The 14,849-nt window shown below is 34.5% G+C and overlaps 1 protein-coding gene and 2 long non-coding RNA genes across 12 annotated transcripts; 1 reads left to right on the top strand and 2 right to left on the bottom strand.

Annotated features, from left to right (window-relative positions):
- Positions 1-100: 100 nt before the first annotated feature.
- LOC147505599 (F-box/LRR-repeat protein At3g59200-like) lies at positions 101-14,683 on the top strand. 9 transcript variants are annotated; one of them, XR_015193379.1, is made up of 7 exons: positions 105-341; positions 445-587; positions 762-1,728; positions 2,601-2,765; positions 3,061-3,378; positions 3,482-3,784; positions 14,502-14,683. XR_015193379.1 is itself a non-coding variant. In XM_086558082.1 (6 exons), the coding sequence occupies exons 3-5, from the start codon at positions 817-819 to the stop codon at positions 3,340-3,342; spliced, it is 1,359 nt and encodes a 452-aa protein (XP_086414208.1). In that variant the 5' UTR covers positions 105-357; positions 445-587; positions 762-816; the 3' UTR covers positions 3,343-3,378; positions 3,482-3,825. The 9 variants fall into 9 exon arrangements, 5 of the variants coding, with proteins under 5 accessions (XP_086414211.1, XP_086414208.1, XP_086414210.1 ...); XR_015193381.1 differs by having other exon boundaries at positions 445-574; XR_015193380.1 differs by lacking the exon at positions 445-587 and having other exon boundaries at positions 101-341.
- LOC147505600 (uncharacterized) lies at positions 6,467-9,583 on the bottom strand. Its single transcript, XR_015193405.1, has 2 exons — positions 9,457-9,583; positions 6,467-8,850 (listed from the first exon to the last, which is right to left on the bottom strand). It is a non-coding gene; the product is annotated as an uncharacterized LOC147505600 (long non-coding RNA).
- LOC147505601 (uncharacterized) lies at positions 10,733-14,366 on the bottom strand. 2 transcript variants are annotated; one of them, XR_015193401.1, is made up of 4 exons: positions 14,184-14,366; positions 13,650-13,770; positions 13,474-13,565; positions 10,733-11,155 (listed from the first exon to the last, which is right to left on the bottom strand). It is a non-coding gene; the product is annotated as an uncharacterized LOC147505601 (long non-coding RNA). The 2 variants fall into 2 exon arrangements; XR_015193400.1 differs by having other exon boundaries at positions 13,474-13,770.
- Positions 14,684-14,849: the final 166 nt, after the last annotated feature.

A 14,849-nucleotide genomic window follows, 5' to 3' on the forward strand; every position in this document is an offset into this window, starting at 1 on the left:
AAATTTCTCGGGATCAGTTATGTTAGATTGATGTAAAATTGATTTTAATTAATATTTTAATAATATATCTCACTATTTTTGTCAAGTGGTCCGATAGAAACCATTTTTATGAGTAATAGAAAAGTTAACAAAAGTTTAGAGCACATTCGATTAGGAGTATAGTAACTTATTGTTACTAAGAGCACCTGATCTTCTTCTGAAATTTCTTACTCCAGAACACGCATTCAAAAACCCATTTCGTTCTTGAATCCATTTTCATCTCAATTTCAACAAGTGGAATTGGGTTATAATTGTTTGTTGTAGCAAAGCCCAACGAGCGCGGAAACCGAGGATTTATGGAGGTTTGTGTGACTAAGGGTTCGTCTCTCTTTCCATTCCTTTTGAATTTTTTAAATTCAATATCCACAGTAGCAATAAGATTAAAATTGTCTTTTGGGGGTGCAGCAATTAAAGTTTTAATAAATGTGTGGGAACAAGTGTGGGAGAACCTTCGGAATGAAATTAGTCCGCTCAAAAGGGAAAAAAGCATATGAACTTGCCAATGTACCATCATTGACCAGGACATTACTAACATGTAGGGGTGCCAGGTATTCATATAAACATTATTATGAGTACCGGCTATGCTCCAAATTGCACCTTACTTATGGATATTTTTAGCCTTACAAGTAGTTTTTATTAGTTTTTCTTGGTAATTTATTTTGTTTAAGAATGTGAAGAGGTGGGAGTTCACTGCTATGATTCAAGTTCCTCTACTTTTGCAGGACTTGGTTTGACAAAATTGAGAGTAGTGGAGTGAGAGAGGGCAAGAAGAATTAGATGGCAATGGAAGGAAACTCTTCTTCTTCAAGTTGCAGTGCCGCCAACAAGAAGGTGATGACTAAGAAAGATGAAGAAAGACTTAGTTGTTTGCATGAACCACTCATTTATCACATTCTCTCTTTCTTGGATATGAAAGAAGTTGTGCAAACAAGCATTCTATCCAAACGATGGAGAAACATATGGCGATCAGTCCGCATTCTCAACTTTCATGAATATGCCTGGACAAATGATGGTACTTTGGATATAAATAAGCGTAAACTCAAGTTTTTTATAGACACAGTTCTGCTTCTCCGAGATGGATCTGATATAGACAAATTCGATCTAAATTTCTGCACCCATTGTGGGGATTGCGGTCGAATTGATAGGTGGATTGCTTATGCTGTAAAACGACGTGTTCAAGTGCTTACTCTTGCTAGTGTGCCTATTTCGTCACCAAAGTCAATTTGCTTATCTGGTGGTGTTAATACTTTGGACTTGGCGGCAATCATTCTTCCAGGTGATAAAAATAGGAATTTATCTTTGGATCTTCCAATTGTGGAAAATTTGATTATAGCAAGCTGTGATCATGACGGGCTTAACATTCTTAGAATATCTGGCCCTAAACTTAAGTATTTACGACTGGATAATGCATTTCAAGATTTCAATCGTGGCACCTCGATCAAGATAAATGCGCCAAATCTCATATCACTCAAGTGCAATGGCTATACCTATGAAGATTATACATTGGAGAATCTTTCAGCTCTAGTTACTGCTGACATTGACACTATGATTGATTGCGACGATGAAGATTTAAATGAAGATGAAGATGAAGAGACAACCCTCAAAAAGTTGGTTGGTATGCGTTTGAGTGGCATCCTCAAAGGAATTACTAATGCAAAGTCACTAACACTATCAGGACATGGCTTTCAAGTATGCTTTCTTCCTCTTTTGCTTCAGTGAAAACAAATACAGATCACATTGCACACTTTTTTCATGTGCTTAATGATTAATTAAACATCAATCAGTGATAACTCAATTATCTCAATGGTATAAGTGTATAACACTTTAAGAATATTGGGATAAAAATGTTCTTTACAGTTCCCATTATTTATCTGTTTCATAAGATGTTGGGACGTATTGTAACTTGAACCAACACTCTCATATCATCAAAATACTAAATATCAACTAGGAATTAGGAAACAATCTAGGCTGGCTAACATACCAGATTAATAATGTAGCCTACAAACTTAAATCTAAATTAATACAATCTCTATACTACGAGGTACCATTCTCTGAATAATACCTCTCTACTGGATAAGAGAGTTATGGTGCCCAATTCCATTATAGGTATGTAACTGTACCAGGCTGCTAATGGTGGATATACAGCCTTTTAGCTCTCTTAAACTTTAGGAGCGTCTAACTCAAAACCAACGTGATGAGTGGACCAGACCCATCAACTATATACTGTAATCCAATGCTTTAGTTAGTCCATGTGAGACTATACTATCATCTCAACACCTCCCCCCCCAGGTGTGAAGTTATTTCAGCCTAACACGTTGACAACACACTTGGGTGACATGGAGCAAACACACCCTTTGTGAGTTGTGACAAACATAATAGCCTGCTGATACCATCTCAAACTTTAGGAGCATCCAACTCAAAACCAATTGGTAATGAGTGGAGCAGACCTATTGACCTAGGAACTATATACTGTAATGCAACTATGTAAGTCTTTAATTATCCTATGTTGGACTATACTAACATCTCAACAGGTTTTAAGTTGTTCTCTTTTTTGTTGTCAGGCTTTTGAAGAATTACCGAAGATGTTGGAAGGGGTGCCCATTTCATTCCAAAGTTTGAGTTATTTGAAAATTTTAGAATGGTGCGACAAATCATATATCCATTCATTGGCAAAATTATTAGAGATCTTCCCACATTTGGAAACTCTTGTCTTGGAAAGAACAGAGGTATTGATTTCATTTTATACCATGTTTCAAGTTTTGAACTTTTATCATGTACTCAAAGAGCAACTTACTAAGTCCACTCAAATAGCAAAGTGCTTCTTTGTCATAGTAAACTTTCAATTGCTAAATATTCCATTAGGTTTGCCAAGTGCAGCCTAGTTGTTTTGTATATGTTGCGACAGACTTCAAGAAGGAAAAGGTAATAAGTAGTATGAAATAAGAAAGCAAAAAAAAACAGGAAAAAGTTTCAAAACAGAAAATGAACCACTGCTTTACCAATTTTTCTTGTTTATATCAGGGATTTATAAAGGGTGAACTCGAGGAAGGAGATTGGGATGCAGAATTGTCATTTACATGCATGCTTCGTCAACTAAAGTGTATTGTGATGCAAAACTTTGGAGGGTCTGAAAACGAGTTCAAGTTCCTTGAGTTTCTGTTAAGAAGTGCTTTGGTGTTGGAGAAAGTTGACATTACATCGACTACCAAGTCGAGCGACAAGGAAAAAGAGCTGTTGAAAGTCAATACGAATATACAATCGCTGCAAAAAGTGTTTCCAGGGGTTACTATATTGCTCAGTTGAAAAAGGGTATTTTGATTACTGATCCTAAAACGCTAGGTACATGCTTATATTTCCAACAGAATTAGTCGTTTCTTTTATTCAAGGAACACTAAAGGATCTCACTCTTTTAATCTATCATTTCCCTTTGCAATGTTCGCAGGGAAGTATTACTTGGTAATGGTGTTTCAAGAGGACTCTAATATTTCACATCTCGGATTCATTTTATTTATCTGCTGCTTTCCACTCTTCTAGTTGAAGTACCTTTGTCAGCTGAGGTGGCAGCAGTGTTGGCATCTTTGTCAGAAGAAAATGAAGTTCATGTTTAGGGAGATAAAAGAAATGTCATCTCTCTGAACCTACTTTCTCGGCTTCTCGCCAAGCTAATACAGCCTCGACCTATGAATCATTGTTGTCTTTTAATCCTAGAAGTAACAGATGCTGTCTAAAGTGATTTGGATTGTAAGTAGACTAGTTAGTGCCCGTGCCTTCGGCACGGATTTTATAAAGTTAATGCACAATTTGTAATAATTTGAATAACATTTGTGAATTTTTTTTTAATTAATTTTCTTCATTTGTATTGTTTGTCACAAAGATAGTAGCAATATGAATTCAACCAAATTTAATAGTTCAACTCATATACATTGACATGGTTTTAACCAACAGTAGCTATTGGACATACTTTAATTCATGTGCTTTTACAAATGGAAGAAATTTAGTAGGAAAAGAAAAGCATTTGTTACATTCATCTCACCAAAATTCATTTGGGTACAGTATAGGTGAATGAAACATTATGCTGGTTATTTGAAGAGACACTCTATGCATTTTCATCTATTTATTTGTCCATGTCAAGATTTCTTAAAATTGCATTAACATCCGCAAAACAATTGTTATAGTTATTTTTATTGGTAAATGTTTTGGTGAAGTTTATAGGTGTATTAGACTACACATCACCTAATATTAACTATGAACGATCAACCATTGGTAATTATGGAAAAAAATAAAATAAAATGAACCATTAGTCGTAATATGCTCCATATTTAGTTGATGCACATTGAATTATAAAATTACACGTGTATTGTTTATAATGGAAAACAGATTTTGAAATGTAGGCAATAAATTTAAGGAATATATGGTTGACATCATGCCTCTAAAGTGCACTCTAGGTACTTAGACTATTAGGCTCAGCCTCTGTTAGGCACGGACACCAAGAAAGCTCAATTGTTTTCAAATGCATCCCAACTCTTATACCAAAACCATTCCAAGATTCATGTTCCGCTGTTGAGCCCTACAAATCTCTTTTCATAAGTAATCTATGATTTACATATCATTTATTATTGTCACTCTGAGCTTAGCTTGAACGGAAATTGTCTTCAAAAACTAATAAGTTTCTATCTTTCTAAATGTGCACCATGAGGTGAAGAACTTTAGTTGTGAAAAAAAAAAAACAATTAGCTGAAGAACTTCGACTGAGCAAGCTTGTCAGTATGAAGATTTCCAAATTTTGGTCGGCAGTAGGAATCTCTTGTACATTATAACTTATTAGCTAGTCTTATGGTCCTGATTAAAAGCCATTAATTAAAGCAAAATAATGAAGGAATTGAAAAGAAGAGAATACCCAAGACAGTACACAAAAGAAATTCAGTGACCCAAATTTTTTGAAAATTCTAACTTCATCAAAACTACATCTATCTAATAAAAAGCAATGGTGTGGAGCCCACAGAGACTCTATCCAATGGTTGTCATTGTCTTTTCTAAGTTGTGACATGGCAGATCCAAGTGTTTGGAGAGTTGTGTAATTTTGTTAAGTGTAATAAATACTATAGAATCTATCCAAAAGTCAACAATTGAGAAATTTGGACTTATAAATTGTTGGGCAATTTGCCCATAAACCGCTATTAAGCGCCTCCAATTGATTTGGGCTTATAGATAATGGGTAATTGGGATGGCCTTGCGGTTGTATTTATAAATTGAGTTGTTTTTTGGTCTTGTGCGAATATTTTCGCCTTTAAGATCGTTAATGCGCCTTGCGGCGGCGAAGCGGCGATGAGTTGTCGGGGTAATGTCGCAGGCGCGTCGAGGTCTCGCGGGCCGTAGGCACGGGCATACCCTAGTTATTAATAATGTCTATTATACTGAAAATCCACTAAGGAAGGTACTTATTACTGACCCTTCAACTATAAAAACTCCAAAGGAAGGTAAGATAATATACAGACAGTGAAGCCTCACAGAGCCGTTAGTATATACCTTGAAATACTTCAAACAGTTGCAATTGGAAGACACAAATCGGCCATATGGATGGTCCTGGCCTTTTACCATAACGCACAAACCCACAAATTGGTGATTACAAATTTTAGGTGAATACACATACCAGCAAAGAAACATACAGTATGTTGAATCTTCTATGTTTGGAAAGTTTGCCATAAGCAAGAAAAAGTCCTTTGTTTCCAACACTTCAAGCCACATGCCCACATATCATAAAATTTAGATAGACATATACACAGTGTGTATATATATATATATATATATTTCAACTAAGGTAAACCTTTCACCATAAATAAAATTTCATTGAGGATACATTATTGAAAAGTTCCATAAAATAAGAGAACATGCTTCAACATCTCTTAATGATAAACCAAAATTTTAATTACTACGTTGACCTTCAATATAAGTGAAGCACATGGAAACTTGAAGCCTTGATGTCGATATTAGTTCATGTGTTGTGAAGTTGACGTTCGAGTTGATCTGATGCTAGAATGTAGTCTTATCAAAGATCATCCGTCTATTGGTACACCGTCAAAGTAATTGGCAAAATTAGACAAACTTTTAAGAATAAAGTCTGAAAGCAATGATGAATCATATCCATACATATCAAATAGAATACACAAATAAGATACAACACTTGTTGGCCATACATAAGGATGGAATCTAATTTTGCATTACAAAATGAAAAAGGCTAATGTTACCCGACGATAGGTGGCATCAAAGAGAACCCCACCTTTAATCCAACTTCATAAATTTTGAACCAAAAGCAAAAACACTAAGCGGATATAAGGAGAAGCAAAACTTGCATACAATAAGTCCTCATCCTATATATTACACACCAAATAAATCACATCCATACAATGAAGTACACAACAATCTATTAGTATAATCAATGACCTATTATTCCCTTAAAGGTTGCCAACCAATCTGTTCTACATAGAAGTGATATGGTCTTTGCATATCACTGCATTTGAGTAATATCTTTATTATGGAACCCTTGCTTTCAATGTTTCTAACTCTATCAAATTGTGAACAACTCATTATACAAACACACGCACACCCTCTCATATGGGCTAAATTCTTATTGAACATCAAAATTGATGCACAAAAATGTGGTCAACAGATACTTGCAATTCATTCTGATTGATCAAATTCGATTCATTCCAATAGACCAAATTCATGCCAGGAAAAAAAAGTTCAAAAGCGAAGCCGACTCACCGACAATTCCAAACTGGGAGAAGATAAACTTTTCCTTCAAGAGATGCAAACAATTTTGGAAGATCTGTAAAGTGCTTCTGAACCTAATAAATATAATTGAATAAAAAGGGAAACATGAACTTAAATTGGGAAGCTTCAATTCACTCAGTGAAGACAATGGCTATAGTACTAACGTTGTGTATCTGAAAAGAGAACTTCCATAATATAGTTCCCATCGATAAGTGCTTCTGCACATTAAAAAGCCAAAGAAATTGAAAAAGCAGAAAAATGAAAGAGGAAGAAATTTAGAGACAATAGAAACTCAAAAATGAGGAAGGAATAGAAGAATCCTTGAGAAGACCTTTTTTTGTCCGGAGTTGTCGTTTCATTGAAGAAGAAGAAATTTCATTGACTGTGAAGCTCGATAAAGAAGAGAACCAAAGCTTTCAATTTATTCCATTTCCATAAGATTTTTAATTAAAACCTAATCCTGGTTATACCGCCACTCGAAGCGTGAGAGAGCATCCTAGCCACCACTCAGAAAACATAACATTTATTTTACAATAGGAAGTAATTTATTTTACTAACAAATGAGACGTAGCATTTTAAAGATGATTCCAAGATAAGAAAAACAAAAAACGGACCGAAAAATATTTAAAACTATATGTTGGTTGTCCAAGTATGAACACCATTTGTTTTGCACCCAAATCCTCATCAATTCTCTAAAATGAAGGTCATTTGGCAGCAAGTTGTTGTGCACTTGTGCCTTCAAACCACCTAGAATGTATATTCAAAAAATCAATTACAATGGTTTAGAATAGTTGAATATCCTAAGGCCAAAACGAAATTCTAATTCCTATGCATTCATAAACTAAAGTTGGCATTCCCACTTTTCCATCTAAATACCATAAAATATGTAACTGGTGAATTGAGCTAAAGATAAATCTATATCTAGAGAAAAATATTAAGGATTGAAGTTGCTCACCGTTTTACCCTGGTGATTGTACATCCAAAACAGGAAAATGTACACCGAAATGGAAGAAAGAGTTCTAAACGTCGCAACAATTTCAAAAGGTAATAAACACATACTAAGAATTGCCTATGCAGAACTATGCAACACATTGGTAATATTGAATACAATAATTGTTCCTAGAACTTTTTTACATGCGGTTCTTCTGATTTTAAGTGTCGTAGATGTTAATAAGGAAAAAGGAAAAAGTGAGAACAATAGCAGACAGAAAAAACAAATACGTTCATAAATTAATGCATGAAACAAAGGGTTACTGTCATGCGAAGTGGGTATTGGTGATTGGTATTTCTACCCCAACTAATATAAATATTCGACTCCCTGCTAAAATCTTAGTATGTCATTTTGACCTTTGTCGTCCAAATACAAACCATTAAGAGAGAAAATTGAAAAACGATTTGTTAAGAAATAACTCCACTATGAGAAGCTGGAAAATACCTTAAAAAGAACCAATATAGCATGTAAATGAAGTATGGATTCACAAAAGGCCACCAAAATACTAAACTTGAGAAAAAATAAAAATTTAAGAATCCATCACTTGTTACATACTATTTTTCTAATATTCACCTCACTCCGCTCACACCCAAAGAAGATATTTAAACAACAAAGATTTGAATCCCAACACAGGGATATCTCATAAATTAATAGTAATTCCAGTTCGTTATGTTTTTTTTTTCTGGCTATGTTCTCAATACTACATCAACTTAAAGAATCAATCAACTCCTTCACTTGGGTTTGACATAGGGGACGACCATCAGAATATGCATGTAAATTTAGTCATCAAAGCCAACAAAACATATATGTCTCTGACTTACCGTATACAATCCTATAATTCGAACAATACAGCAAAAAAATCGTAGCACTCCAAACAAATAATACACCCTAGATTCCAAGTCATAAGAGAACCAACACAATATCAACAAATAAAAGCAAATCCCAAGTAGATGCTCATACATAACCGTTCGTTAAGATGCATTTTTGCAACACACTTAATGGAGTCCCTCAAAATCAGCCTCCAAACAAACGAAGATGATCAATGGATCCTGAACACACACAAAAGAAGAACATATTTCATACATGTCAATTGGCAAACAAAAGATTATGTAGTACAAAACTGATTCAACGTACAATTGCTTAGTGTAGAATGCAAATGCTTTCAAAGCGGAAAACAATGAGATCAGAAAACTTACTGAGAGCACCAATAGTAATACATGTAGGGGAGATGAAATTGCCTGGAATGATATGAGATGTGCTAGCCTAATTGTATTGCCAATCTATACCCTTTTTTTAAATGAAACGTGCTTTAATTTATAGAAAAAGTGAGAACTAATTCTAAAAAGTATCTGTAGATTTAATGAGTTAGGAGATAGTGGAGATCCCTTACAGACCTTGCACAAACATTAGACAGTGCTCATGAGTGTAGGCAAAACCAATAAACAAAAATCAATAAGTGTGCGGCACAAACAAATGGGAAGCGAGGGATTTTTCAAATAATGATGAAGAAACTAATATTTTCAAGTGCAAATCAAGGGAATTTTAGTCACTGAATTCGTTCTACAAAAGAAAGGAGATGGAAAAGCTCACAAAACAGAATCGAAGCATAATTAGCATCCTTTAATAAAGTCATACCTAAAGGCACAATTGCATACCTGTAGAAGGCTACGGACTTTCTGTACTAACCGTTGAATCTTGATTAAAATACTATGATCTCCTTATATTGCGCAAATGCATTTATACAATACCCATGGCAGAAACTCCTCCCTATGATTATGGATTGTAAATCGATTGCACGATAAAAATAGGTAATCTTGAAGTTATGAACACGTGTTTCTACACTTTCAAATATCAAATAATATCAACAACATCATATTGTCCCTAGAGGAAGAATATTATCACATTTCTTTTTAAAAAACTATTATTGAGATAGTGTATGGTTCAGACATGTTCAGGTTGACCAATACCATAATACTAAAATTTTAATTAAAAGGAAAAAAAAACAATTCAATTGGACTACCTATAGTGATGATACAAACTTTACCACCTCTCCTTCAAGTAGAGTTGCCGGTCACCGCCATTACCATAACCTAATTCTTCCTCTCAATAAAATTAAAGCTAAAATTTTGATAGTAAAATATTTTTGGTTCTCGGTCTATGATCTGTTAAAATGTCCGATAGAAGGGACATGAAGAAAAATGACAAAAAAATCTACAATATTAATCATCGCCATATATAACTAATTAGAATAGATAATACCGAGTCAATATGAAGATAAATATTCGCAGAGAATATTTACCCATTAAAACATCACATAACTATACAATAGCATTTAACAAAAATAAGCAATGAATATGATTGCTTTCTCAATGATGGGAGCATATTTGAACACCTTCACACAAAAAAGAAGGGAGAACACAAATTATATCCACAAAAAGCATTAGACATTTCATACACGGGCGTTTTCAATTTATTCAAGAATTCTTGCAACAAAAGATTTGTCATCCCGAGTTCAATGAAGAATAGCTTAATCGGTAATTCAATATAGATTTGATTGTGGTGTGGACTTTTCGGTGAAAACAAAACACATAAGAGGAGATTACTTACTTGTGAGAATACCTTCCGGTGATGGATTGAGATGAATTGCAAAAAAGAGAGGTGAGATTTGATTTAAAGAGATACTACACGAGAAAAATAATGACTTGAGATAGGGCTTTGAGAGGCAATTTCAATGAGGAGATTGTAGAATACAACCTATTTCCAAAAATAAATCAATTCAGATTGAATAGAGAATTTGATGAGAACAAAAGCGAATGAAAGAAAGACACTTCCAATTTTGTCATTCTTAGTTCAATATCCAATAAAACAATGAAAGTAAGCGGACAATTCTGAGCAGCACATTGAGTGAGAGAAATTACACTTTGAAAAGAGGAGGGCTTCACAACTGAAATTATTTGTCATTACACATTATCGATCACCTTGAACACATTATCTTAAACAAAGTGTTTCTCCAACTTAAAGAATCAATCAACTCCTTCACTTGGGTTTGACATAGGGGACGACCATCAGAATATGCATGTAAATTTAGTCATCAAAGCCAACAAAACATATATGTCTCTGACTTACCGTATACAATCCTATAATTCGAACAATACAGCAAAAAAATCGTAGCACTCCAAACAAATAATACACCCTAGATTCCAAGTCATAAGAGAACCAACACAATATCAACAAATAAAAGCAAATCCCAAGTAGATGCTCATACATTACCGTTCGTTAAGATGCATTTTTGCAACACACTTAATGGAGTCCCTCAAAATCAGCCTCCAAACAAACGAAGATGATCAATGGATCCTGAACACACACAAAAGAAGAACATATTTCATACATGTCAATTGGCAAACAAAAGATTATGTAGTACAAAACTGATTCAACGTACAATTGCTTAGTGTAGAATGCAAATGCTTTCAAAGCGGAAAACAATGAGATCAGAAAACTTACTGAGAGCACCAATAGTAATACATGTAGGGGAGATGAAATTGCCTGGAATGATATGAGATGTGCTAGCCTAATTGTATTGCCAATCTATACCCTTTTTTAAAATGAAACGCGTGCTTTAATTTATAGAAAAGTGAGAACTAATTCTAAAAAAGTATCGTAGATTTAATGAGTTAGGAGATAGTGGAGATCCCTTACAGACCTTGCACAAACATTAGACAGTGCTCATGAGTGTAGGCAAAACCAATAAACAAAAATCAATAAGTGTGCGGCACAAACAAATGGGAAGCGAGGGATTTTTCAAATAATGATGAAGAAACTAATATTTTCAAGTGCAAATCAAGGGAATTTTAGTCACTGAATTCGTTCTACAAAAGAAAGGAGATGGAAAAGCTCACAAAACAGAATCGAAGCATAATTAGCATCCTTTAATAAAGGCAATTTGAGTAGGAAGAAGAAGAAACTTAGAGGCGCTCGCTATTACCTGTAAAATTTAACTGACCGGCGAAGCAAGATAAAACGACTGGAAATTGGATTTTTCACAAACTTCTTTGGTGAGAATTAAGGTTTGGTGTTTATTCTGTGGTGCTTACTTTGTATTGAGAACGATAGGGAGGTTTCTTCGAATTTTCACTTTAATTAAAAACTATGATTTGGTATGTAATGTTAAAACTACTTGAGGTTAACTCAAAATTGATGAGAGGAGGAAAAAAAATTCCAAATATGGTCAAAGAGGACGAAATTCAGGTCTAGCTTAAGATCGCAACTAACTCAAACAAACAAAACAGTCATGATTTGAAAACATTTTCTTGTAAATTTAAAATATGGTCAACGCACCTTGAATGATCAGTAGCATATACCACCAATCGATCAACTGCAATATATTAATTAGTAACTAAAAACGAAAAATTCTCTATTTAGTGCAACTTCGTGATGAAAGTCAAAGCAAAACACTTAATGGATCCATTTTAAATCTACGTGCAAGCAACACTTAGTACCCGCGATGCCCACTTGATAATAAAATCTAAAACAGTATAGACATCTTTTCCAACTAAAATATTGAGTCCAAAGCCATAGCAAACATTTGATCACCATGATGAGAATAAAATAACTTAGTCACTCCAGCTATGTTTATCAACTAAAGACAACATAGCGCATTAGCTTACAGTTTTCCTAATCAAATATGCAACTCAACTGTACCTGATGAACTGTGGGGTTTTTTTTTGCCCACTTTCATCAACTTGGAGTCATCCCAAATCCCAATAATCAGGTTGTCCCAATCTCAATGTGAGGTGTCTTCATGTGTCACAAACTCACAATCTAAAATGGTTGGTCTCAATGAACAATAACGTGTACCTAGATTCATGCGACGTGAGGTTATAAAATCCTAATATTTGCAAACGAAGTGAAGATACAAAGAGACTGAAAGATCTTAATGAAACTACAAAACACCAACATGGTACAAATACAAATTCCATTTTGGAAATGATAAGGAATTAAAAATCCGATATTGATCCTCTATACTCTAGTCAAATCATAAAAAGTAGTAGCACTACTTTTGCCTTACACTCCTTTAATTTGGTTGCATGTTGTTGCATCCTTGACAAAAATATTATGCAGGAACAAACTTAACCCTTGTGCATTCTCCTGCAACTCAATCATGTTGCTGAAAAAAATTCTGCCTAACAATTCGTAAAGTTCCACACTGATCAGTGATTCAGTTCATTATTGTAAAGTAAGCCTTAAAATCTATGCACATATCAAAATGAACGTGAATTCTTTGTTATTAATTGCGCTAAAACAGAGAACCGCAATATTGTTCAAGTCGATTTATAGGTAAAGAAATAAATTGCAATAGAATGTACTTTGCCGTCACAACTACCGTTTACTGCCAAAGAATATTGTTCATTAGTATAAGATTTATTAGCTCATATTTGACTACACCAAAGGTCCCCTTTGTACTCAAGTCAGTATTAACGCAGCCAAAGGTCCATTTTGTACTAAGTTCCTAAACAACAACTCCACCCCCAGAATTGACATAAAGTCTTTTAGCAAATTAAACCCACATGTGAACATTAGCACAATCAGTTTAAAGATATGTATTTACCTATAACAGAACTATTCAATAAAGTACAAATAGATCAACAATAACAACGAAGTAACTAATTACATACCGGGCCATCACTAAAGCTCCATGGATGAACAGTCAGTGTCGTTGTTTGTGCACTCTTGACTTCAGATAATGTGATGTCATCGCCGACACAACCTTGGAATAATCATTCTAAGTTAATAAACTTGTGTAGATTTGGTGAGCCTACTACACCTATACTGAATACTATGCATGTTGCACCTTAGCCGCACCGAGAATATGAGCTATTTCTAAGACTGTAATCGTCACATGATGCTACTCCCTTCTCTGAGAATAACCGCACTAAGCAAACAATAACACTCAGTGCTCCTCATTCCTTCCGCTGAAACATGAAATCAAACAAAAAAGAAATAAAATGATTGACTAAATGAAGCAAGTGAAAATAGAATATGATGGAATGAACTAAAAAATCCCTTTGTTTGATTAGGCTTTAAGGAAGATAGATAGAGACAATTTAAGAGAGTGCAAGAAGAGGAGTATCAGTTTGAAGTAATTCCATTTATTTCGGATAGTTTTGAACAACAAATATCTTAAGCTCAGCAATGCAATATTGACAGTACTATATTCACATTAGTACTGACTGAAAGCATCTACACAGATACATATGAAGAAGATCCTCACCAAAAATAATATAACCACTCTCAGTTCATCCAATTCAACAAAATCAATTGACTACATAGAAACAATAACAAAAAAACAGAGGGTAAAAATGATAGAATATAAGAGAGACTATACCCGATGTAGTTTTCCTTCTTGCAACTGGAGAGGAGGAGAACTGATGAAGATATAATGATCTCTGCAAGTGATTAGGAGATAGTTGATTTTTTTGTTGACTGTTTGCAAAAGAGGTGGGGGGGGAGGCGTAAAGTTGAGAATTGAGAGAGAGACCGAAGTTCGGAGAAAGTAGAAACCGAAGGTTTTTTTTTTTTGTTTAATGTTATAATTAATAATCTAATTAATTCCCAATCCACATGGCGGAATAGTGGCCTTCGATTTATACTCCCTGAAACTCAATCCCAGCCGCGAGTCAGGAAAGCGAGCTATTTTGTTAAGTTGATTTTAAAATAGAGAGTCACATGACTTGTCCCGCTGGGCTTTGAAGGGGGAAGACAGAGCGTCTCATCTGAATTGTATTTTGAGATCATCTGTTTTACCAGTTAATGCAGCAGATGTATCAGCTGAATTGTCATTTGATCTGAAGTTGTTATGATATCTAAATGATTCAATATCTGCCATGACAAATTCTTATTTATGTGCTAGTGTGCTACAAAAGGATCCTTGATTCCTTGTTGTCTGTTGCTTAGCTATTCCTTCTTGAACTGTGGGTCGGTTTGGGGGTAGACTGTCTATGAGTAAATCCATATTTTAGATCCGTATAATTTTGACCCACACCAGAGTCGC

This window comes from Coptis chinensis, chromosome 4, assembly GCF_015680905.1.
Source record: "Coptis chinensis isolate HL-2020 chromosome 4, ASM1568090v1, whole genome shotgun sequence".
Classification (NCBI taxonomy): domain Eukaryota; kingdom Viridiplantae; phylum Streptophyta; class Magnoliopsida; order Ranunculales; family Ranunculaceae; genus Coptis; species Coptis chinensis.

Bases quoted from the DNA above. Each gene is read 5' to 3' on its own strand.
- LOC147505599 (XM_086558085.1), top strand. From the start codon at position 817: ATGGCAATGGAAGGAAACTCTTCTTCTTCAAGTTGCAGTGCCGCCAAC. The intron at 1,729-2,600 runs GTATGCTTTCTT...TTTTGTTGTCAG, and splicing joins TATCAGGACATGGCTTTCAA to GCTTTTGAAGAATTACCGAA. The intron at 2,766-3,060 runs GTATTGATTTCA...TGTTTATATCAG, and splicing joins TTGTCTTGGAAAGAACAGAG to GGATTTATAAAGGGTGAACT.